The 25,826-nt window shown below is 50.7% G+C and overlaps 1 protein-coding gene across 5 annotated transcripts in view; it reads right to left on the reverse strand.

The window, feature by feature from the left end:
- AK8 (adenylate kinase 8) overlaps positions 1 to 25,826 on the reverse strand; it is a 121,091-nt gene that overhangs the window by 75,698 nt on the left and 19,567 nt on the right. For 4 of the 5 annotated variants that reach the window (XM_072960362.1, XM_072960363.1, XM_006216597.3 and 1 more), the window contains 4 exons: positions 22,081 to 22,149; positions 1,805 to 1,886; positions 1,194 to 1,265; positions 494 to 694 (listed from right to left, as the gene is read on the reverse strand). In XM_072960362.1, the coding sequence (XP_072816463.1) occupies positions 494 to 694; positions 1,194 to 1,265; positions 1,805 to 1,886; positions 22,081 to 22,149 (424 nt within the window). Of the gene's footprint in view, positions 1 to 493; positions 695 to 1,193; positions 1,266 to 1,804; positions 1,887 to 12,339; positions 12,658 to 22,080; positions 22,150 to 25,826 lie in introns of those variants that run through there. The other variant, XM_072960365.1, reaches the window with a different exon arrangement.

The raw sequence follows: 25,826 nt of genomic DNA on the forward strand, positions 1-25,826 counted from the left end.
TTTATCCCTCCCCCTGCCACCTGGTTGCTATTAAATTTCCTCTACCTTTGGTGTTCTGCAGTTTCACCGTGTTGTTTCTTTTTTTTTTAATTGAAATATAGTTGATTTATAATGTTGTGTTAATTTCTGGTGTACAGCGTAGTGATTCAGTTATACATATATATATATTCCTTTTCATATTCTTTTTCATCATAGGCCCTCATACTCAGGTCAAAACTTCTTGCTCCATGTCCCTCCCACCCCACCCCTCACCTCTCCTCGCCCCACCCCCTCACTGTCAAATCACCTGACCACTTGGGAGGGTAGACCATTAGCCCAGGATCTCTAGATGGGGCTCTCCCAGGGACTCCACACTTGTTTCTGCGCAGGGAGCCTGGGCCACCCACGACTGGACTCTCAGGGTCCCAGGCACACCCTGGACACTGGCCTCTGGCAGTGCCGCCAGGTTAGGTGTCACCAGGACGGGAAGGTGGAGGGGCCCGTCAGCATTCACCCTGGGAGAAGACGTCCACACACGGCTGGTCAGCAGGGATGACTTTCAGGATTTTGGGGTACGAGGGGAGGATCCTGGTGATGTTCCTGTGATACTCCAGCAGCTTCTGTGCAGTCTCCCCCTCTGAGATGCCTGCTGGCACCATCAGTCGGTTCTGGATTTCAGATTCAGGGGGCCAGTCGAAGGTGGTGTGATAAATCTCTGCAAGGGGAGGGGTACGTGGTTAGTCACCCACCATCCCAGAGGCAGAGCTTGCGAGTCCCGGGGGCGCTGGTTCGCCCAGATCAGTGGTGCAGCGCGAGGCTTTGGCTCCAGGTCTGCTCATACATCACTCTGAACAGTAACGAAACGATGATGCTCCTCGGCACCAGGGCAGGACAGCCGTGACCTTGGCGCTCACTCTGAGCCAGGCACCCACCTGCAGGCCCTCATTTCATACTCACAGTGACTGGATTGTAAGACAGGGCTCGGTATTTTAATTCTCAAGTCCAGATGAGAAAACCAAGTCTCAGAGATGCTGGGGAAATCGCCCAGCATCCCACAGCTAGAAAGGGGGCAGGAGCCACAGATCCGGGTCTGCCTACCACCACAGCCTAAGGGTAAGTGCTCAGTAAGGGGTGCATGGGTCTGTTCCTAGGATCACCTCCGGAACCTGCCCCCCACCCCGGGGTGGGGAGGGTCGGGGTGGAGACGGCCGTACCTCCAGTCTGAGGGTCAAGTCTCTTCCCCAAGTTTCTCTCAATCAGGACCGTGTCTGGCGCGCTCAGCACGACTGGCAGAGGAGAAAGGAGCATGGTGAGCTCCGGAGCTTTTGCTGCATGAGGACATTAACCAACCACCACCTCCCATCCCCAATAATCCCTTAAAAGAGAGGTCTTCTTGGCCCAGAACACAAACGTGTTATCTCTGGACAGAGGGAGCCTGCACTTGAACTTGGCCTGAGGACCGCCGTCCCTGTCATAAATGACACCACAATGAGCATCTTGGTACAGAACACTTTCACCACATTTGGGATTACTGGCTAAAGAGAGTTTCCCAGATACCTGATTCCTGAAACAGGGAATCACCAGGGTCAAAGCCAAACCCCACATTTTTTTAGCACAAGCCCTGAATGCATTTAGCTCTGTGGGAAATTCGATTGCTGGGTCTTCTTTTTTCCCACTGGGTCACAGGCCCATCAAACCCCTCTTGGATGGTGCCTGGACTGAGGGTGGACACCGGGGAGCTGGTGACACAGAGCAGGGCGCTCACTCGTGGATCTGGGGGCTGCAGCTCTGGGGAACGGGCCCCATGGGGTCGGGGGCCACTCACTGACGTGTCTGGGGACGATGCCCAGGGTCTGGATCATCAGAGCCTGCTCTCGCGTTTCAGGGATGCCGTCCAGAATCCAGCCCTAGGCAGAGAATTTGGAAAGATGCTCGTCTATTTTTACTTCTTCAGGTTTGGGGGAATTATTATACAATAATAATATTTTATTTCTTCATAGAAGATAAATTTATAGAAAGACTGGAACTTTTAAGATAACAGAAAATTAATGTTTCTGATATCTCCATCACCCTTACTTAACAAGCTATTCACAGGATGTCATGTTCCCTTCTGGATCCTATGTTTATCATTATAATCACAACATACAGATTTTATGTCCTGACTTTCCCCATCACATGTTATAACTACCACGGCGTTTATTCACATTGGCCCACCTCTTCACTGCCACCGATTTCACTGGCCACGCAATGCTCCATCAAGTGGGTGTGTCCTCCTTAAACATGCCCCATGACTGAACGTTCCAACGGCACACAGTTTCCACTGTCATAAATAACACCAAGAGGAACGCCTCTGTGCTGCAGCTCTTTCCACATTTCCTAAAGAGAGTGTCTTAGATATGAGAGATAAGGAACCACTGGGGTGAAAACAAAAGCCCACTTTTCCTTTTTTTTTTTTAATGGTTAACTCTTGTTTTTTAATTTATTTTTTAATTGAAGTGTAGCTGCTTTTCAATGTTGTGTTAGTTTCTGGCATACAGCATAGTGATTCAGTTTTATATATATATATATATATTCCTTTTCATATCCTTTTTCATTATAGGCTATGACAAGGTACTGAATATAGTTCCCTATGCTATACAGTAGGTCCTTGCTGTTTATCTATTTTATACATAGTAGTTAGTATTTGCAAATCCCTAACTCCCACTTAAGAGCAAGTTCCAAAACTTGTTCTTAAGAAGCTTGATCATTAAGAGGCCTGAGTTCAAGTTTCTGCTCCTTAGTGAACTTGCTATAGGGCTGAACTCCCTCAGGCATCAGCCAGCCCCTTCTTGGCACAGCTGGGGAACTGATTTAGAAGATTTACTATTTTTATTAACTCCTTAAGTCCAACCATGAAAATAACACACGATTGTTCCACACTGTGCGGAAAATACTAAAAAGCGGACATAATAAGACTAGTCACTAATAACACCACTGACTCAAAGCAGCCACTGTTAACACTGTGGTCCACCTCCTTCCAGGCTTCACACCCACACAGATCTGTTTTTCTCCCGAGGGGGATAAAGAAGTTCACACTGTACAGACTGCGGGCAGCCTGTGCTTTTCGCACAGTGAGAAGGTCTCATGCCCGTCTTCCCACGTCACAAAGCGCTCTTCTCCCGGGAGCTTTCAGAGCTGCCAGGCATTGCGTGAACTGACCCGTCAAATGTTAACGGATCACAGACTGTTGTTCATTTAGTTTTGCTCCATTATAAAGAACTATTATTTAAACAAATGTTGTATATACATCTTAATGTACCTAAGATATCCTCAAGATAAATTTCTAAAAGCTGATACCTTCTCTTATAACTTTTTGATATATGTCGCCACATCAGGCTACAAAACTGCCCACCAGTTTATGAATCCCATTCCAGATCACCTGTTTCCCTGCATCTCTGTCAGGCATAATCCTAGGGGACGATCTGTCCACAGAGTAGAGTATACCATTGTTGCTTTAACTTACATTTCTTTGATCACAAATGAGGTTCAGCAGGTTTTCCATATGTTTATTAGCTATTTGAATTTTTTCTTTTCCAAAATGTCCATTTGTGCCATTTTTTTTACTGTCACCTGTTTCTCACCTTTTTTAACTTTTTAATTAATTAATTTATTTTTTGTTTTACCCTCTTATTTATTTACAAGAGCTCTTTACATATTAAGAACATCAACCCATTTTGGCAAAAGCTACCACAGACACTCTGGGGCAAACAACGTTGCCAGCATTTTCCACAGTTTGTCTCTGGCATTTTAATTTTGTGTCTGGTACTGTTTCTAACACATGAGTTTTTGGCCAAATCAGTCAGTGCTTTCCTCTTTAGATTCTGGCGTTGTATGGATGTGTAAAAAGGCCCTTGCCACTGCAGAAGCTGATAGATATTTACTTGCATTTAAAGTGTGATCTCTTACAGTTTTACTCTTTACATTTAAATATTTACTAAAGCCATGGTTTATTTTGAGGAATGAAGGGAGTCTTGATCTAACCTGTTTCTTTGTGGCCCTCCAACCGTCCCCATGCCATCTATGAAACAGCCTATCCTCTCCCCTCTGAACATCACTTTCCTTTTTTTTTTATCTCAGTCTAAATGCTGACATGATGTTGGCTCCAGCATCTTTCTGCCTGTAGGCTCTTGTATCATCCTCACATTTTATTGTGGTTTTATAGTTTATTGCTCTATCTGATAGGATATGATCCTCCTTTTTCTTTTTTCAAAAACTTGTTCTTCCAAGTAGGCAGGAAACTATCTTGTCAAGTTTCAAAATATCAGTTCTACTAGGATTTGGAATGACATTAAATGTACAGTTTAATTTATGAAGAATGGACATTTTTACAATATCAAGTCAACACATTATCTTCCCGTTTGCTTAGGTTGTATTTTTTTTATGTCCCTCAGCAATGTTCACATTAAACAATTTCTAAAGTTCTTTCAAATCCTGTGAGTCTAGAATTATACACACACACACAGAATCTGATGCTTTCGACCTGAGAGCAGGATGAAGTAGACAGAGCGAGTCTGGAAGAGTGAAATAGAGCTGCAAGGTGCCTCAGGTCTCCACTCTGCAGTTGTGGTGGATGGGGTCAGACGACTGAAAGTTGAAGCCAGGGTTTCTGGCACTGGCTCCCAGAACAGGACCCCCCTCCACTTTGCCATAGGCCCCTCCCTCTCCGTCCTAATAAGAACCTGGTTGCAGTCCATCCAGAGGATGGACTGGTGTGGTGAACTCAGACTCCAGGTCACACATAACTCATAACGCCTGATTTACAGAACACCATGTGGATGAGGGCAAGAAATATCTTTCTTTAAAAAAGGACAGGAGGCCCGTATTTCTTCCATATTAAAATATTTAGGTTCCAACAGCCTCAACTGACAGTTAAAAAAAAAAAACTAAACAAATTTACAGAGTAAAGAGCACTGGAAAAATCAGGCATGCTTTCATTAATTTCTTAAATTATGCAGGAGAACGCACAGCCACGGAGCCCCTGGTTTCTAGAACTAATGAAGCAAAAGTGCAAAAAGACATCTTTTTAACAGCCGTTTGCTCCCTCAAGTCCTTGTTATAGCCAGCCCAGCGCTGGCGGCAGCTCTTAAAGCGCAAACACCTACAGGTGTGCGCGCTGGCACAGGAACCAGGAGGCGCCGCGGCGGAGAGCTCCCCCACCTACGCTTCTGGAAGCCGAACCCCAGTGTTCTGAGCTTTGGCTGCATTCGGACCCCTTTATTTTTCCCCTTATTTGGAGGGGAGGGAGTAGGGGCCCACTGATCGCTGCTTCTAGGACAAGGGCTGGTGATTCTGTTTCAAAATCACTTTGTGAGGCTGGCGGAAGGCTGGAACTCCACCTTCGCTCAGCCCTGAGAAGGACCTCCCGCTTTTAATATTGCATTACCGAGCAATCATTATAAGCTCGCCCATAAATTTGCAGCTGATATCAGTATGTGGTCCAAAGCTTTTAGAACTATTCAGGGGAACAGCTCTCACCGACTTCTCGCTGGAGAAAGCGGGCCTTCCAATTACACAGGGAAAGTGCAGCAAAATGAGGAACATCTCCCTAATTAGCCTGGCCTCACTGATGCATCGTTCTGACGTGGATATGAAATTTAAAGAAGGACGTGGGGGGCTTGGCTGTGAATCCCAGGCCACCCACTCTCCACGTCTACCCTTTCAGACTCAGGGAGGTGGGCCGATCACCCAGGTGCAAAGAAACGAGGTCCCTAAGGGACCTCTTAGGGCAGCACCCCCCACCGGCTAGTGCAGCCCCACGCTCTCTAGGGAAGGCAGCCCCGCACCGGCCCCCCTGGGAAGGAAGGGCACGGTGACCACGGCCTCTGCGCCAGGGACTGCGGGTCCTGGAGCATCCTCGAGACGGAAGCCCAGGCTTAAAGCCCAGAAAAGATCTTAGTTTTCCCCAAAGCGCTCACATTTATAGAGGTTATGTGCAGCAGCCCAGCTGCAAAATGGACCACAATTTCAGGAGGAAACAGCAAGTCTGGTTGAGAGCAAGTTAACGGCTGTGAATTCTGGCAAAGCCAGAAGTCATAAATCAGTAAGGAGCACCCCGGCGCCGCTGCGATGGGGCACTGGTGAGGGTCGCCGTGAGGGTCGCGGGCCTGACTTCCAGGAGCAGCTCAGTGCAGGGGTAGCAGTCAGGCCCTAATTAGAATACATTATCCATCTTCCTGACACTTCAGTGAAATGTCTCTTCCACTCTGGAGCTGCAGCTTTGTTCCGAGCAGGTTAATTGATATTCTGATGCCTCCGCTCACCATACCCCCGTGGCTCGGTTCTGTTTTATCACACATCAAAAAGGCCGTCTGCTCAGGGCACTCCGTGCACCAGCACAGAGTTGGAGGTCTGCACAGCTGCGAGGGGGACGGTATCACAGGAGGGACAAGCACCGAGCAGATGTCACAGATGAAAAAAAGGGGAAGAAAAGCAGCCAGCCAGCCCAGGGAGCTTGGTGAGGCCCAGCCGAGCGCGGCCCGACCTGGAGCAGGGCGCCCACTCTGTGTGAACACTGGCCTTTTCTGCCCTCCTGACTATTATTAAAGAGCAATCAGCAACCTCACACTGCAAGACTCTTGCCCTCCGGGCCCTCTGCCTCTTTGATGTGGTGCCCCTGCTCTCCTCCCCTCTCCTCCAAAGACCAGAGCGGGCGCTCCCCTGGGATCTGCTAAGGCTGCCCTGATCCAGCTCCCTGCTCCAACCGCAGACTCAGGGAGGCTCCCTCCTAGGCGTTCCCCGGGCCGAGCGCTGTCCTCACAGCCCTGAGGAGGCCATCTGAGGCTGAAGGTTTGGATTCGATAAACCAGGTTCACTCAGCTCGAAGTCTGAACCAGGTGAAGCACCACAAGATGCATCACAGGTCTGCCACCACCCCCCCAACTTTTTTTCTAATGAAACATTATGCAGTTTGCCAATATATAAAAAGGAGAGAGATTTTCTTGGCCAGAAGAGACACGCGTAATAAAAGATCACGTTCGGGACACCAGTGTGTCTAAAGACAGCCAGGGAGAACAACAAGGCTGTTCTGACGAATACGAGGACGTGAGCACCAAGCTGCCCTGGTGCCAGCTCCCTCGGCTGACACAAAAGCACGGCAGTCTCAGCCCCCACATCGCCTTAGGGTGCCTTCCACATTCAACTCGGCTGGAAGGTGACACACAGGAATTCTTGCTTCAAAGTTTAACCTCAAACAGCAGGCAACACCTGCTGGCGCTCCCCACCACGCTCAGGTCCAGGATGCAGCTGGGATGCCTGGAAACTGGCCCGGCACACTGGCTCTGCCACCCAACAGGCTTTGCCCGGCCGCTTTCTGTGCGCAGCCCAACAGTACATACGCTCAGATAGGCTGAAATGTGCAGGAGTGATTCTTTTAAATAACCCATAGGGCCCAGTTCTGCCCTTGCTAATCAGTGACATGTGCATGTTTTATATGCAAACGTGAATCTGGGAAAATCTGTACTCCTAGGTCTTCAGGTTAAAAGCCAGTAATCTCCAGGTGTTAAGATTTGGTAAAGCACGGATGTGAACGTTAAGAGGCTTTTTATTCGTTCCCAAATAGCTAAAAAAATGTTTTAAAGTCAAATTCACATACAACGTCCATGGTGCCACCTGCAGAGGAAGACACAGTTTGAAAATCACACTGTTCTGTCCCCAAATGGATCAGTCCCAAAGCAGCTCCGAGACAACCCACCACAGAGATAACTCGCTTCGCGGAATCACATTTAGTTCTCAGGCACACAGTGGGCTCTGGTTGAAAGTACAAGAAGCGGATAATCCAACAACAGCAGCCAGTTAATGGGTCTGTTCCTTCCAAATATTTTAGAGCATGTCTGTGATGTAGACCCACCTCTCCAGAAACAAGATTAGTCCATTAGGGTGCAGTTTATCACAGTGGTAAAGGCAAGGACTTGAGAATCGGCCTGTGCCACTGCCCGCCGTGTGACTCTCAACCAGGCACCTCCACCCCTCTGGGCCTTGCTCTCCTCATCTGTGAGATGGGGAGAGTAACAACAGTCTACCCCGTAGCTGCCGGGATAATTAAATGAGGACCATAAACAAACAGCAAAGCAAGCATAGTACCCAGCAATAAGAAACGAGCCAATCACTGTTCACAGCAGCCAAGACATGGAGGCAACCTAATGTCCATCAACAGAGAATGAATAAAGAAGATGGGTGTGTGTGTGTGTGTGTGTGTGTGTGTGTGTGTGTGTGTGTAATGGAATATTACTCAGTCATAAAAAAGAATGAAATAATGCCATTTGCAGCAACATAGATGGACCTAGACATGATCACACTAAGTGAAGTCAGTCACTTAGAAAAAGACAAATATCATATGATATCACTTATATGTGGAATCTTTAAAAAATGACACAAATGAACTTATTTATAAAACAGAAAAAGACACTCACAGACGTAAAACACAAACTTATGGTTACCAAAGGGAAGAGGGGGGAGGGATAAGTCGGGAATTTGGGAGTTAACAGATACAAACTACTGCACACAGAATAGATGAACAACAAGGACCTGCTGTATAGCACAGGGAGCCCTGTTCAATAGCTTATAATAAACTGTAATGAAAAAGAATCTGAAAAAAAATATGTATGTATAACTGAATCACTATGCTGAATACCAGAAACTAACACAACATTGTAAATCAACCACACCTCAATTCAAAAAAAAAGATATTCACAAAGAAAAAAAATAGCCCAATCAGTGTTAACTAGTTTTCTCATTTTAATTTTGAAAAAGGTGAACTGTGTTCTTTTTCTCTACCTCCTTTCAAGAAGGGATCCCACTGAAGCCTGTAGAACTTAACATGAAGAATTCATTTTAAAAGGCAGTGTCTTGGAAAGAGCATTCTAGATATGAACTGGGGAAATCTTTCTAATTAAAGAGGACATGGGAAAAACACATTCTGATTAAAATGAGGGAGTGTAGCAAGGTGTTGGATGGCGCAGATCCACTCCGAGGTGCCCAGCCATTTGCCAGTGTCCGACCCGGGGCCTCCCCAGGGGCGTTTTCTCCTCCAAAACCACAGCCAGGAGCCACCTGGGCCGCGAACCTGGCTCCAGCAAGTGGGGAAACAATAATGCTGTTGCAGTAGGGTGAGAGTTTCCACAAGAAGACCTAGGATCCATTCATTCAATCACTCACCCCTCCGTTCATTAATTCACCAGTGTATTAATCCACCACCATGGGCAGTGCACTGCTTTCATACTGAAAAGTTCAGAAGCGCTGAGTCTGGGGGCTTGTCCAGTCAGTAGCATCTGAACAGTCACCGGTTCACGGAACTAATGACCCCCAGGTCTGGCTTACCCGACGCTGCTACTTGGGACTCTTTCCTAATTGGCCATCTGACTTGTGCAAGGCCCCGGTCATCACCTGTGAGTCAAGAGGACTAGACCAGGTGACTTGTAACAAAGACATCTATGGTCTAACAAAGACATTTTAAGAGTGAACAGCAGGTTATAAATAATTATGCATGGAAAACGCGTCGACCAGGACGAGTGACCGCCCTGCCTCTACGGTCTCCGCACATTTAAAACATCACAATTTTCTTGCCATGGGGGAGGGGACAGCTCAGTGGCAGAGCGCATGCTCGGTGTGCACAAGGCCCTGGGTTCAATCCCCAGTACCTCTGTTAAAAAATAATAAATGATCCAATTACATACCCCCATAAAAGAAAAAAAGTAAAGTGTTAAAAAAAAGACTGTAAAAAATTTTTTTAAATCATAATTTACTGTCAATCATGCAGCCTGATTCTCTGCGGAAATTCTTCTAGCTCCCTGAAGTCTTGAAAAGGAGGGAGGCCTCCCCGCCAGGCAGTGGAGCAGACACTGGGGCCAGGCTGACAGCTGCTGCCGTCCGATCGACAACGACACCGATTTCTCGCAGGGAATCCTGAAGTCCGAGCTGGGGCACTGAAGTCGGCACAGAGCTCCCAGCCTCAGTCACAGAGGTCACAGCGTGGCCCAGACCTCATCCCTCTCTCTCCCTTCCAAACCCACTGACCCGGGCACAGCGCGAGACCAAGGCGGCCAGCCCCAGGACTCCTGCCTCCCCCTCAAGTTGGTGCTCTCTTCCCCTTGTCCTGGGGCGCCCACACCCGTCCATCTAGGCCCTGGTACCGGAAAAGCCCTGGCTGTACACAGACTTGTGGCTGAGTCCACGTTTTGGCTCTAGCCCTATAGCCTGGTGGTCTTGAATTATCTAACTCCTGACCTCAGTATCCTCATCTGTAAACTGGGGCGGTAAGACCCACCCAGGAGAAAATTTCTGCAACGACTGCATGGAACTGCTAACAAGCGTGATGAGACAGTGCCTGACCCACAGCAGGTGCTTCACAGACACCAGGGCCTTTCTCCCGCCAGAAAACCAACTGCGGCGCAGGGGTATTGCACTTCCGTAAGACGGAGAAAGGCTGAATCCCCAGGTGGATGACTTTCCAGAGCTGCCATTTCAGGCCCCAAGAGTCGGGCAATACTCTGGAGGGACGCTCAGGCCCCACCCTCTCAAGGAGCAGCTGTCCCTCCATCCTCTCCCTCTGTCCGACCATCCCCGGCGTGTCTGGGCCACTTATTTTCTCCAGAAAATACGTGCCACTCCCATTCCTCCCTCTCCGGCAAGCAGCCTTCTCCCACGGGCTCAGTTCCCTGGGGATGTTCACTCTAACGCCCAGAGGAGGCCAGGACCACCTTCCACATCCTCTGAAAGCTCATCTCAACTCACGCCCACGGCTACCTGCTGCCAGAGACCAGACCCCATCCTCCTGCTCCAGGAAAAGTGCTGCCTAAGCAGCTGTTGGAAGGGGAGTGTGAGAGGGGGCGTCACATCCTCCAGGAACGAGAACTCACCCACCTAGACGCCAGTGAATTCCACACAGTCCCAGTAACTAAAAGGCACACTGGTAATAACACCAGCCACCACCCCTGGACCCCCGCTAACCAGCTGTGCACAACCTGCGCATCTGCAAAGCCGGGACAATGCAGAGCGCGCCTGGACTTCCTGGCGCTCAGGGTCAGCTGTGGTGGCAGGCAGCCCGAGGGCCGGCCGCCCGCAGGCGCTGGGAAACCGCAGCCCCTGCTTCCAGCCTCTGGCACACACACCCCAGCTCTTCACAGTGGACGGCGAGCTCAGAAATCAACACCAAGAGCTTGGGGTTGGGGGAACGAGGACGCCCCTCTGTCCCGTCCTCCTGGGGGGCATCTGCAGCCCTCTGCTCCAGCCTTTGAATTCAAGCGCAACCCGCCCAGGGCAACATGGTTGGCAGTTCTGAGCCCAAACCTGCCTCCAGCACCACCAGGCCTCTCTGACGCTCTCAGCTGCTCCAGAGACCACTGATAGCTGCTCGGACATCGGGCTCTGCCCTGTGTTTTTCCTCCCCACCTGCACTGAGAGGGATCGTAAGAGGCACCCCAGGCACCTGCCGCCCACACCGGGGCACCTGGGACGCCGCTGCTCAGTGCGCGGAGAGCTGGCCGCACGCGCCATTAACAAGGCCCACATCGCACCGCAGGGCCCATGCACAGATGAGGGGCCTCCATGGATGTGCCCACGGGCTCCACCCCGCGCCCCCCCGGCCCTCAGAGCCCCCGCCTCGCCATGATCACGCCGTAAGTTTTCCGAGTGGAGTTCAGACCTCCCTCTGACACCCGGCCATCCTGACTGCATTTGTATTAGAGGAACACACAGCCCCGGGCCTCAGCAGAGCTGTTGATCAATAAAACCGCGCTCCTCTGAGGATGCGAGTGACATCTACAAACCCGTGAGTGTCAGAACAACGGCAAGAAAATCCTGTGTTCCCACCGTTGGAGAATGAGAGCTGGATAATTAATGCCAGCCCAGTGATGCCGCCAGGAGAAATAAAACAAACAGCTGCTGGTTCTGTAGACCAGGACCGGGCTCCTCCGCCCCGCTGGCTTCCCACCATAAAACACAGACTCACGCCAGGGGCAGGGAGGCATAAATCTCTGACCAAACCAGAAAAAACAAAATGGCTCTAGAAACCTGCCAAGGAAGTTTTAAACTTTTGGTTCCACCATCAAAACTAGGCGCCAACATCACCTCCTTCACCGTGAAGTATCGGAAAGTCTCCACGATGTTCAGTGAGATGGGAAAGAAATTAACCCGTGAACGCCAAGTACAACTGAGTTTTGTGTGCAGTAAAGGAAACACACTCCCGCCACCCTGCTAACTGGTTGGTGGAGGGACCCTCCTCCGTGTGTGTCGGGGACACCTCCCTGACTGTAACCTGGGGGTGTGGTCAAAGTTCTGCTTTTGATGTCATTCTTCGGCTCAGGGGGGGAGATCACTGGGACTCACCGGGCTCCTGGAAGAGCCGGTCTTCTCTCAAGGAACATAGGGATCCTTCCTCTGGATCAGCAGTGGGTTTCCGGCCTGCCGCTTCCTCTCCAGTGAAATGGGAGAATCACCAACGCCTACCTGCACATCCAGAAAGCGGCACTCTGTTTCCTTTGTCCTGTTTTGTCCTAACGTGACCTCGAACAGTCCCCGGCGCACCGTAGGTGCCCTCAAGTCTTGGTTGTTGAAAACCTCTCAGGACAATTGTGCAGATCCCACCGGAAGACGCCTCAGAGCGTGGCCGTGCCCGGCACACCACGTGTGCTAACAAACGCGGGCGAACCGTTACTTGTATCTGTCTCCATGGACCCACTCGCTCTCCAGCATCTGCGGGGGGCTTGGCTCTGGTCTTCGTTTTCACTCTTCCCGATCTGTACCACAATCACAGGGCGAGGGGTATCTCTTAACTCAGTAAAGGGCCTGCTCACATTCCCACTTAACTAACCAAGTGCCCCAGTGGACAGACTCCGTTTTTCACTCGTTTGCTTTTGGTGGGGGCGTTGGGAAGACTTCTCGATCTCAGCTGGGGCTGAGATGTTTAGAACTCAGCACCCTGGATGCAGACTGGGGCAGCGTCCCTCCGCGCGCCTCTGCTGGGCCGCCCCCAGGGGGGTGCGGACGCAGCAGCTCAGAGTCTGGGGTAGTCGGGGTGGCTTCCACTCAGAGCAGGAGGCGGCTCGAGCCTCGTGGTCTGGGAAACAGAAAGAAGAGGTGCAACAACAGAGAGCATGACGGAGGAGGGTACCGACCGCCGGGGGGCCTCCAGCACACCGATTCCTGCCTCGGTCACACAAAAGGTCGCTGCCAACGGCCCAGCTCAGCCTACAGGGGCTTCCTGCCTTACACCCTGCCAGCACCAGGAATGGAAGTCACAGAAGGAAAGAAAAGTCGAGGCAAATGGACAGAAACGGGTGGCATACGGGCGGGGGAGGCTAGCTGGTTTTGAAATTTCATTGTTTCCCCCGCGCCCCCTCCCAGGCACTACACTTAGAAGACTCCTAATTGCCATCCACGCAGGATCGAGGATATTGCAGAACTCACTGGAGCAGTGATTCCCAAGGCACACTGCAGGCTCGCTGGCCCCGGAGTGTACAGAACTCCTCCTTAACACGCAGGGAGGCGCGGAAGCAGCAGCCTCCCACCTCGTTAGAGATTCTGGCTGCTCTCGCCCAGCTCGTCTGGGGTGGGAGAGCGTGGCAGCCCTGCCTAGTGGACCTCCAGGCCAGGCACGGTGTGGAGCAGTTTGCTTGTATGATGCTCTGCGCACCCCAGAGCCCTCACGGGCAACCGCGGCACACCCACACCTAGACGCACGGAGGCTGAGCAGCTCTCCCCATCGGGTCCCGCTGCCTCCCCTAGTGCCGCCCCACCAGCCCAGATACTCAGGGACACACAGGCCGGCAGAGGCGCACAGGAGCCATCTGTGGAGGCCTCTGCCTCTTCATGGGGGATGAAACTCCCCCTGTCTGACAAGCCATCATAATTGGGCACAGCCTCTCCCTCCCCACAGGTGGCTGACCATCCATGGAAACACTTCTCCTTTCTCTCTTAGTCTCATTCCAACTCAGTCTAGTTCTGGTGATACAAACATGCCTCTGTCAAAGGGCTGGCACCAGATCACGGAGTTCCGGGCTGAAGCCAGGCCTGGCAGCCAGGGGTGGTGACAGTCCACCCCTGCCCTGGCCCACTGACCTAGGCCAAGTCCCCTCCTCCACCCGGGCCTCAGTTTCCCCTTTTGTAAGAGGTTTTAGGTAGGAGTATTTCTCAAGACAATGTTTAAAAAGAAATCGATGAACAAAAGAAAAGAAAGAAAAGAAAGGAAATTGATGAGACAAACTGGAATTCATCCGAAGAAACAATGACTTCTATGAAGTGCTGTCACTTAGTGTTTTAAAATCAAATGTCCTGGTGGTTGACCCTCGTTATCATGGATGAAAGGAATGGAGGAGGACACAGGAAGTCTCGGCACAGGGCACCCAGATCAAACTGGAAGACTGGGTCTCAAACACTGGAACCCCAGATCTGGTGGTACAGCACCCTCCCTGGGCACAGTGGTTGAACTTGATCAAGCTGTAGGACACCAAGGCCAACGGGAACCTTGAAAGCACTGATCATGGAGAACAATCTTAAGGTGCGATGAGGAGTCACTAAGCCAATCTCCACAATTCAGAAAAGGCTGGGGCAACACTCAAAACAATTCTCCCCAGAGAAGCTTAGGACAAATCTGCTCAAATGATGGTCACACCCGTCATTAGGACACTCAGATTCCACTGAGCAGTGAATTTTAAACTCCTTCCCTTTCTTGGGTCAATAGCAAGTTTGGAAAGAATTTCATTGCCATGGCGGTGCAGACTGGGGGATTATCTGAACGGCATTCATCCATTCATTTCATAAATATTTCCTGAGTTTGGCGTCTGTGCCAGGTACCACGTGAGGTGTTGGGGGGTTCTGCAGTGAACAGGACAGATGAGGCCCCTGCCCACAGACCTTGCATTCTTAATTACAAGTGCAGAGGAGAGCAGGAGGCTGTGAACTGGTGTAACCGGAGACGAAGTGACTTGAACCTGAGACCAAAGAATGAGAAGCAGCTGCTCAGCTGCAGGGCAGGAGGGGCGGGGATCCCAGTGAAAGGAGCATGTGTGTGCTAGTTTGCTGTTGCTTCACAACAAGTGATCACAACCTTAGTGGCTTAAAACAACACATTTATCTCATAGTTTCCATGGTCGGGAGTCTAATGCTACTGAGCTGGGTTCTCTGCTTGGGGTGGGGGGGACACAGGTAGCAATCAAGGTGTCAGCTGGGCTGTGCTCTCATCTGGAGGTACGACTGAGGAAGGATTGCTCCTACGCTCACTCAGGTTGTTGGGGAATTTACTGCCATGCTGCCCGAGGGTTGAGGCGTGCTGAACACGGACTGCAGGCGGGCCCAGGCCTCACCAGCTTGAAGTACACACTCCAAGATGGAGGGGAGCCGTGGGGCCCTCAGCAGAGGAGGGACACGGCAACACTTGTTCTCAAAAGACCAGCACTTCTCTACGTGTAAAATCATCTTCAAAAGGATGTTCTTTCAAGGGAGTGTTAACATCAGTTGCCTCCAGGGAACAGAGCCGGGGGTTGGGGGATAGGAGTTCAGGGTGGTGATGGGGAACCTGGGTACCTTTTGAATTTTGAACCGTGAATGTTCTCCAGGAAATAAATTCGTTCATTTTTTAGCCCAGCAATCCCTCGGGCAGCCTCATGAAGAAAGAATCAAGAAGAAACCCCAGCAGCTGCAGGGAGATGGATGAGGTGCCAAAGAAAGGAAAGGGATGCTGAGTCATCAAAAACAAAAACAGAAACAGAGTCGACAGTGACTACAGTGAAGGTGAGATTTAGCATCTCTTTGGTACGGAGCCTTCCCCCTCACATTTCCTGAACTCCCGGCCTTACTTCCTAGCTGCCCTTTGCCCTACAGCCGTGATCTGAAAAACAGGGCATTCTCAGGCTCCAAAACTGGGCTGCCCCTAAAGAAAAGCCAATGGGTCCCCGACAGATAACGCCCACCTGCTTTTGATAATTCCAATATAAAGTGCTAATTTCTCTTTCTCCAATGTATTTGATGGTCACTTCAAAGACATTCTTCAAAGAGATTGCATGAGACAAAAAAAAAAAAAAAAGGAAAGGGAAAAACACAACATGAACTACAGAATCCTGATGGGTTATGATTGCTTTCTTTTTCCCTGAACACTAGTCGCTGCATCCCTTTTTGTGCTCTAAATTACCAGTTCTAGTCCCTGTGTAGCTAAATAATAATAATTACCATATAAATGAATATGCATATGTGTCATTTTTCTCCCTAAAAGCAAGAAAGCCTGTTTATTTTGGATGAGGGTTTGTTTTGTTTCTGAACAACCAAAGCACATAATTAGGAGCCTCATCTCTTCCTCTTGAAATCCTGTCTCCACCGGGAAGAGATGAAAAAGGTACTGGATGCCCCTGGAAGCTCAGAAGAAATTTAAAAACAAATTAAAGGGGATATTTCTTTACTCTGCAGGTAATGATGGCTTGGACACAATCCGAATCAGAAAGCAAGGCCAGAAGGAGCTTCAGTGCTCAAGCCCGGCTGGCGTTTTCCAGACCGAGGCCTTAGGAAGCAAAGTCCTCGCTGGAAGGACACAGCCGTGTGACAGTTCGACAAAAACAGGGTGGCCCAAAGCATGACCCCATGTCTGCATCTTGGCTCTGGGACTGACTGTGGGACTCTGAGTAAGACTCTGCAAGTCTTGAGATTCTACATCCCTAAAATAGCGGTGATGACAGTCCCCCTCCATTGGGCTATTGTACAGATTACAGGAGCCGGTGGCTGCGGCTCCAAGCCCCCAGTCAGCAGTCACCATCAGTGGTGTATTGATCACAGCCTCTTTGCATAGTGCTCTTCAATGTGGCGTGGGGGACGAAGTGCCGCGCCAGGTTTCCCAAGCCTTTGTTTAGAGTCCAGGGAACTAACACGATCATCAAAATAGCAATAATAATGATAATAATTATAAATATTAATATAAATGGTATTAATTCAACCAATTGCATGAATAGTAATAATAATGATAATAATTATAAATATTAATATAAATGGTATTAATTCAACCAATTGCATGAATCATAATGCACAATACAGTCATACAGTACAGTATAACTGATAATAGCATCACTTACCATGCAATTAACTAGTAAATGTCATTGCCATTTTGATGACACTGGCAGCCGCTGGCAGACAGGGGATGCCTGGTCTCACACACTGTCCACACTGCAGGTGTGCAGCCTGAGCTCTTCGGTAAGCTCGAGAAAGGCTCACAGGTGTTAAACGTGTGGGAGAGACCATTCCAGATCACTGAGGGCAGATCTGGGACGTACAGTTGTAACCACAGAAACCAGGACTCAGTGACTTAGGAAGATTATAAATAAATACGCATGTGAACAAGCCAGCCCAGGCCAGCTGGCTCCTGTGTCTGGACCCAGGGGCTGGACCTCCCTTGGCATGAGTTCCAGGGGGTTCATCTCACCGGTGGGACACACCCAGTAACCCAACCTCACAATTCCACACCTCTGAACTCTCATTCGAATGCTTACGCTCCAGAAACACTTAGCTTGGGATGCAGTAAATTATAAAAATAACTTTCACAAAATAAGATTGTTCTGAATAGTTCAACGCTGGGAAGGACGGCGTCCCTGGCGGTCGCTCAGTGGTCCAGATGCCTGCTTCCATGCCAGCCGGTTCGCTGCCTCCTCCATCCTTCCCCACCCCTGTGGCCCTCTGCACAGCTCTGGGGCGTGGGTTGGGGAGGGCCCTGCAGTGGCACCCTGCCCTCCCCCTAGATACACCTCTCCTCTGGGAGGGTCTGCCAGGCCCTCTTCTGGAAGCATCTTCTCCCAGGCGCCCATCTCTAGCCAACGCCCTGACCGCACATTCCACTTGTTCATTTGGTGGTCGTCTGTCTCCCCATGGCGAGAATCTGGGCTCCGTGAGAGTGGGTGTTGAACTGGTTTGCTCACTGCCTTAGCATTTGTTGCCTGAGAGAATAAGTGACTGAACAAACAAGTGCCTGCAGGAAACCATGGTGGGTGGGTCACCCAGTCCCGGCGATGCCTTTGGTAATGATGGTGCAGGAGGCGCCCTCAAACCTGGACCGCGCAGAGCCCACATGGCCTGTGCTTGACCTCAGATTCCTCGGCCAGGCTGCACGGCACCAGGTCCATGCTGGCCGGCCCTGCCACCCCTCTCTGTGGCTTTGGGCACCCTCAGGTCCTGCATCTGCAAAACGGGATTAATAAAAGATTAACACCGACTGTGCCGGGTGGTGTGAAGATGGGTGAAGCGCTGGGCATGGTGCCTGGTCGGGGAGCGGCGGTTCTCTGGGCTGGTGGAGGGTTGTGCAGAGAAGTTGGGCTTGGCCTCCTGCTTGACTGCACCCCAGGGGCTCTTGTATCGCAGCGGTCAGCGGGGCTCAGGCCCAGGGCCTCTGCTGCACCTAAGCAGCCGGTGAAAGCAAGCTGTTGATGGTGAGGGAGGGCCTGTGAGCAGACCAGCTAGGGCTCAAGTTTCCACTTAAGCTCCTGGATCACAGGATGGTTTGGGGTTGTGAGCATCTTGAAAGGAAATCTGGACGGGGCGTGGGAGGGCCTGCTGCCTTTGCTGGGGCTGAGACAGACCGTGGAGCCGTCTCCGCTGGGACTTCTGTTTGGCAAGGGTGTGACCGTGGCTTATTAGCAGCCCACGTTCCTCAGGGCAAGTACGATTCCTGGGACAGGAAGCAAAGACGGGCACACTCCCTGCCCATGTGTTTACAGCCACAGCTAATCACGCTGATGCCCTGCTTCCAAGAGCTCGCAGCAGCTGAGCTCGCTGACATGCAAGGCTGTGCCCAGCTGTGCTTTTTAAATACAGCCTCCATGAATGTAAACTGGTGCAGCCACTGTGCAAAACAGTATGGAGGTTTCTCAAAAAACTAAAAATAGAACTACCTTATGGCCCAGCAATTCCACTCCTAGGTATATATCCAAAAAAAAACCCAAAAACACGAATTTGAAAAGACACCTGCACCCCAATGTTCATGGCAGGATTATTTACAATAGTCAAGACATGGAAACAACCTAAGTGCCCATCGGCAGATGAACAGAGAAATGGATAAAGAAGATGTGGTATACATAAACACACACACACAATGGAATACTACTCAGCCATAAAAAAGAATGAAATTTTGCCATTTGCAACAACATGGATGGACTTAGAGGGTATTAAGCTGAAGGAACTAAATCAGACAGAGAAAGACAAATACTGTATGATATCATTTATATGTGGAATCTAGAAAATACAACAAGCTAGTGAATATAACAAAAAGAAACAAACTCACAGATATAAAGAACAAACTCATGGTTCCCAATGGGGAGAGGGAAGGAGGGGGGCAATGGAGGAGTAAGGGACTAAGAGTTGCAAACTATTACACATAAAATAAGCTGCAAGGATATACTGTACAGCACAGGGAATATAGCCAACATTTTATAATAACTATAAACAGAGTATAACCTTTAAAAATTGCGAATCACTGTATTCTACACCTGTAACATCATAGTGTACATCAACTATATGTCCATTCAAAAATACAACAAATATATAAATAAATAAAATTTTAAAAAATTAAAAAATACAGCCCCCATCTCACTGAGGGGTTCCAGTCTGGGTGACCCGGGTCCACCCCCATCAAAGGAGTGACACTCCTCCATGTTTGGCCAATGCGACATGCACTGCTGGTGAAGAGGAGAAACGGCTCAGCTCTAAAGAGCAAAGAGAAGCAAGGCAGACCTGAATGCTTCCAGCCTGGTGACCTGCCACGCCAGAGTTTAATTTGACTTGGCAACTCAAAATCAATTATGGATTCAGGCATAGAGCATTTTGTATGAGAAAGTGCCACCCTGTTTCCAATCACCCAGGATACTCTATCCTTCCCTTTATTCCTGACAAATGATTGTCACACCATTTCCCAGATAAGAGGGTGACCGATGGATGGGTCAGTTTTAAAAGAGGGGATCTGACGCTGGGTGAACTGAGGCAGGGGTGCAGGTAGAGAGGGGGGCTGTATTTCAAAAACACTGAGGAACGAGGTACAGCACAGGCCCCTGCCCTGGCCCCACAGGGGCCCCGCACAGCACAGAGCTGCAGAGCACCGCACAGCACTGCCACGGTTTGAAAACAGAAGTGGGGTGGAACCCACAGCCCAGAGAAGGTGGTTAGAACCTGAGGCCCGAGCCCAACAGAACCAGCTTCTGCTGAGACAAAAGTCTCAGCATTCCCTATAGGATTTGAACAAGACCCAGAGTCTCAGAGCAATATTTTGAATGTCCAGGATACAAAATTACTCAGCACAGGGAGAATCAGGAAGATTTCAGCTCACATGGGACAGGACATCAGACACCAGCACCAACATAACGCAAGTGCTGGGATGATCAGACAAGACACAGAAGCAACTGTTAGTAAAACCCCACCACCGCCACGTAGCTCCCAGTAAATGATGGACGCACAGAAAGTCTCAGCAAAGAAATAGACGATTCAAGGAGAGACCAAATGGGATTTTTAAAACTGAAAAATACAATAATCAAAATTAAAAACTCACTGGGCAGGCTTATTAGTAGAACGGGGGTGAGAGAGAAAATATGCAATTAGCCTGAAGCCAGTTCAATACAAATGATCAAATCCTATCAATAGAGAGGGGAAAAAAAGGTATTTAAAAAAAAAAAGAATAGGGCTTCAGGGACCCCTGAGGAAACACTGAAAGGTCTGACCTTCATGCCACCAGAGTCTCAGAAGGGGAGGAGAGAGGGAATGGTGTGGGGAAATTACTTGAACAAACAATGGATGAAGACATCCCAAGTTCGGAGAAAAACAGAAACTTATAAATTCAAGGAACTCAGCTGACCCAGCAAAGGATAAATCCAGAGGAATTCATGCCCAGACATATCCTAGTTAAACTGCTGAAAATTAAGAACGAAGAAAATAATATTGAAAGTAGCAAGAGAAAAATGACGCATTATCTGTAAGACTTTGAATGACCATGGATTTTCACCAGAAACCATAGTGTTAAAAAATGAACATTTGTGAGGTGCTGAAAGAAAAACCTGTCAATCTAGAATTCTGAATCCATGGAAAAATATCCTTCAGGATTGAAGTCAAAATAAAGACACTTTCAGATGAAGGAAAATCTAGAGAATTCATTGCCAGCATATCTACTCTAGAAGAATTGTGAAAAGGTTTTCAGACAGAAAGGGATGCTTGGAAAATCAGGAATGAAGGAAGAACAACAGAAATGGTAAATACCTGGATAAATGTAATAAACTATTCTCCTCTTGAGTTTTTAAAATATGTTTGATGATTGAAAACAAAAATTACAACATTTGCCCAGTGGATTTTCAACACGTATAGCTGTAATACACAAGACAATTACAACGTAAAGAAAGGCAAGGAGAGGGACTTACGTTGCACATTCTGCTTGAAACGGTAAAATACTGACTCTAAATAGACTAGGAATCTAAGTCTGTGTATTGTAATTACTAGGTCATCCACTAGAAAAAGAGACATAGTAAAAAACACAAGAGGTAAATTAAAGTGGAATGCTAAAAAATGTTCAAAAAATTGATGCATTGGACGAAGACCAAATACATATTTCTTATTACAAATCACAGTAGCACAACCCCTGTCCACGCCCCAGGAGGCTGACCTCCATGGTCAGCCTCACCTGGACCCCTGCCCCCCGGCTTCACTGGGTCTGGTGGAAGAGGACACTGGCAAGAGATCAGAGGATGGAATGAGGGTGTGGGGTCTCCCCAGTTCTCCCTCTGTGCTTCCAGGTCCAGAGGCGCCTCCCCAGCACTCACTGACGGCCTTGACTCTGCACACTCCTGCCACGGTCCTTCCGTTAAAGGCTCTCATGTGACCCCTTGGGGCAAGTCAGCTCTTTCCTACAGGTACCAGGATGGATTCCCCAGATTCCCCCTTGTTATTTCTCCTCTAGCCACATCTACAGATTGACCTTCACCGAGTTTCAGAGTGTCAGTTCTTACCCTTCTCCGCAGGTCACCTCTGCTCTCAGAAATAAACCACACCCCTCACCCTCTTTTATCTGGTAGCGGAGCCCCATCTCCCGGGAGCCCCCAGCTCGCTCCACACATGGATTCTCACCCGCCTGACGCAGTCCTCTTCTGACAGGCGCTCCTGAACCAGTCTGATGAGCAGCATGCTGGGCACCGTCTACAGGAAAGATGACGCACAGAGTGAGGGCCTGAACTTTTGTGCTGAGCTCAGGACATGTAACTGGCAGGCCAGCGGGTTCAGCTAAGAACTGAGGGCCCGGCCCTGTTGGCACCAAGCTTCTCCAGGTCCCTGACTAAGGCCTGTGGCCTCAGTAAGCCCAGGCCCACCTTGTGGCCCCACCCTCGTCCAGCCTCCACCGCTTCACCTGCCTCCCCAGCCTTGGTCTGCCCTGGGCTCCTCTCCAGCAGCCTCCCCACCAGCCATGCGCACTGACTCCATGTTTTTCCTTATCCTGTCCGCACCCAGAAGCTCTCCCTCACCACCACCTGAGTGACTCTGAGCCTCAGCCCCAAGTGCCACTGCCTCCAGGCAGCCCTCCCTGACCCTTCCCAGGCTGGGCTAGAGGCTGCCATAATCTTCGACAGCAAACTCTGCAATCGCAGTAACTACATGGCATTGCAGGGGCTTGCTCACCTGTCTGTCTTCCCAGAGACTTTCAAAGTTCCTGGAGGAAAGGGGCTGAGTCTCACGACCTTTGCCCTCAGATAAGGGTGTGCTAACGCTACAAAGGAGGGCTTTGTCCCCCAGAGAACTGGTTGTGAGATGCTGACCAGCACACCTCTGACCCAGCACCAGACAGAGTCAGGGACGGAGGAAGCCCCAGCTGACTGATGACTTAACAAAACTCCATGTTCCTTAATTCATTCAAGAGGCAGAACAATGGCCGGCTTCTGCCGAGCGTGTGCTGGGCGCCAGCTTCTGTGCCAAGGCACAGCATTCGATGCTTCCGGCTCTGTGAGGTCTGGCCTATTGTCATCCCCTTTTTACAGGTGGGGAAGCTGGGCCTCAGAGAGGTTAAGCCACCTCCCCAGGGTTACACAGCCAGGGAGGAGCAGAGGCAGGCCTTGAACCCAGGCAGGCCAGGCTCCAGAAGGACAAAGCAGCACAGGTGGGGGTGTGCAGGGGGGTGACACCCACAGTGGCCTTCCTTCGGTTTCTCTCAACTGTCCTCCTGGACCAGAGTTGACACCCCAATCTTCACAACCAGGTCTGCTCTTTCTGTCTTGCTGTCCCAGAGCCAATGTCCCTGGAAAGCCCACTGCCAGGTGTCCCTTTGACCCAAGGTCACTAAAAGCTGGTGCTTCTCCCCAAACTCCCCAAACATCTGGCCAAGGGGGCCGAGGCGAGCCCCAGACCACACATCTCAAGCTATGTCAAGGCTGAGCTGGCCTCCAGGTGCAGGTGAGGCCCCCCAGGGCCACAGCCAAGCAGGTGGATGCTGGGTGCACTCAGAGGCACTCAGTTGAGGGGTGAGGGGCAGGGGAAATCTACATTTTGCCTGCCTTTTGCCAAGCCAGGGACTCCGAGGCGGGAACATGTAGGCCCAGGGGGATGAGCAGACAGTGGGAGGGTGAGGGGACACCTCGGGTGGGAATGGAACTTGTAATGTGTCCCCGTGAAAGGCATGGGATCACTGAGGTGTCTACAAAGGGGACAGCGAAAGTCAAGAGTGAGCGAGAGAGAGGGAGAATGAATGAATGATGAATGACACACAGGGAGAAGAGGAGGTCAGAGAGACAAGAGGGAGGCTAGCCAGCACCCAGCCTCTGGTCTCAGTATCTCCTAGACACCTCTGTGTCCCTACATCTGCCCTCTGCCAATTTCCTGCTCAGGCCAACAGTCCTCAGCTGGAACGTGCATCCCGGAAGAGCTTGTTAAAGCACAGATCACTGGCCCCGCCCAGGGCTTCCGACTCAGCATGTCTGGAGTGAGGCTGAGAACTGGCATTTCTAGCAAGTTTTTGGGTGATGCTGAGAACGCTGGTCCAGGCACCGCAGCTGGAGAACCACTGTCTTGAGCAAACTCAAGCACCCAATAGCCTTACCCCATGTGGAAGAAGTTGCTGGGGAGGGAGGGTGTCTGTCTGCTGGTGCCCATATCACCCCTGCTATCCCGGCGACTTCCCCAGGCTAACCCCTCCCACCCACATCACTTCTATCTTTTCCTGTCCCCTAGCGTCCCCTGCCAACCCTGGGCAGAGCCAGTTTCCATCCTGAGGCTGGTTTCCCAAGATTCCTCTCTTCCGTGACAACACCCCTCCAGGAGGCAGCATTCAAACAGGTCCTGGGATGTGGGGAACGAGGGGGGTGCAAGCCAGTCAAAGAACACAGGTTGAAAGGCGACAGGTCCGGGCGGGGCGCAGCGCTCCCCATGGCCCTCACGGCGGGGGACAGGTCTGCGACTTTGAGCCCCGGCCCCTCACGGGTGCCCCCCGCCGCTCCCTGCCTCTGCGCTGTCTCGGTGCCAGCTTTGATGTGTCACGTCAGCAGCGGGGGCTTCCCGGGGGCCGCTTCTCAGAGCTCTGCCAAACTGTCTTTGCAGGAATCAGGCTCCCTCCTTCAGGAGCTCTGCCAGGCTCTCCCACCCCAGCCCCCAAGCCTGGATTTGTGGGGAGAATCAGGGACAAACTGATGGAGCCCAGCAAAGCCCCTGCTGGTCGTGGAGAAGCCCCAGCCCAGGGGCCAACCACCGGCCCCTGGTCTCCCTACTTGGTGGTGAGGCAACACCCTTGCTGTAAAGGGCAGAATCGGCTATGTTGGCCCCAATCTGGGCCTCTCCTCCCCTTTCAGCTCCCGGCGCCAGGCCCGGGGCCGCACAGCTGGTCTGCCAACCTGCCCCTCCCCCGGAAGACGCAGCCCCAGGTGTGGAGGGCCAAGCCCTGGCTCTGCCTGCCTCCCAGGCACCTGGCTGCCCTTCTGCAAGCCTGGGCTTCCTCCCCAGGGTAACAGCTCATGTGGTCCCATCACCAGGCCCCACCCTCAGGGGTCCAGATGTCCCCATGTCACCTTTGGGTGACGCTTGATCAAGACTTTTGATTGACGGTATGAACTTCCATCCGGAGCAGAGCAGGGAGTGGAGGAGCTGAGATTCCTGGTCGGCCCAGCTCCTACCTCTGACCCCTAAAGGGGCTGCTAGCTGGCGGAGGAAGCCCCATACTTGACTTGAGCTCACTTAAGAACTGAGCAGAGAATCCTTTAGGAACAGCTATCATTTCCAAGTTTCTGCTGCTTCTAGGGGCTGTCAGGCAGGGAGATGGCAGGAACTCTACCAGTTCTGAAAGGCAGGGCTCAAGCTGAGTCTAGAACAGGACAGGAGATGAGACGGGGGGGGGGGACAGGAGACAAGGCTTTGAAAGAAGAACACAGGCCCCACCATGAAGCACCCAACAGGCCTGAAGGGGGAGGTGGCCTGGAAGGGAGACCCTATAGTGGGAAGGCCAGCAAACTTCAAAAGAAGCTACGGTCCTTGGGTTCATCTGTCTCCATCCTGGGCTGTAACCACCTCCACTGCCCCCAATCCTCCCCAAAGGCCTGTTCCACAGCACTGCCTCGAGGCGCTGACGAGGAACACAGGGCAAGAGGGCTCCTGCTGGCTCTGTCTTAGCACCGCCTCCAAGACAGAGAGCCAGGAGGCTAGAGATTTGGCCAGAGGTGATGGACACCATCCAGAGGACTTGGAAGCAAGAACTGACCAGCAATCCCGGAAATCCTCAGAAACACGTGGAGGGGACCACTGTTCTCTGTGCAGACAGAGGCAGGATAAGGGCACAAGTTCTATTATTTGGATTTTAAGGAAAATGGTGACTGACAACTGGGTACTTAGGTACACTGGGT

This window comes from Vicugna pacos, chromosome 4 (assembly GCF_048564905.1).
Source record: "Vicugna pacos chromosome 4, VicPac4, whole genome shotgun sequence".
Lineage (NCBI taxonomy): Eukaryota > Metazoa > Chordata > Mammalia > Artiodactyla > Camelidae > Vicugna > Vicugna pacos.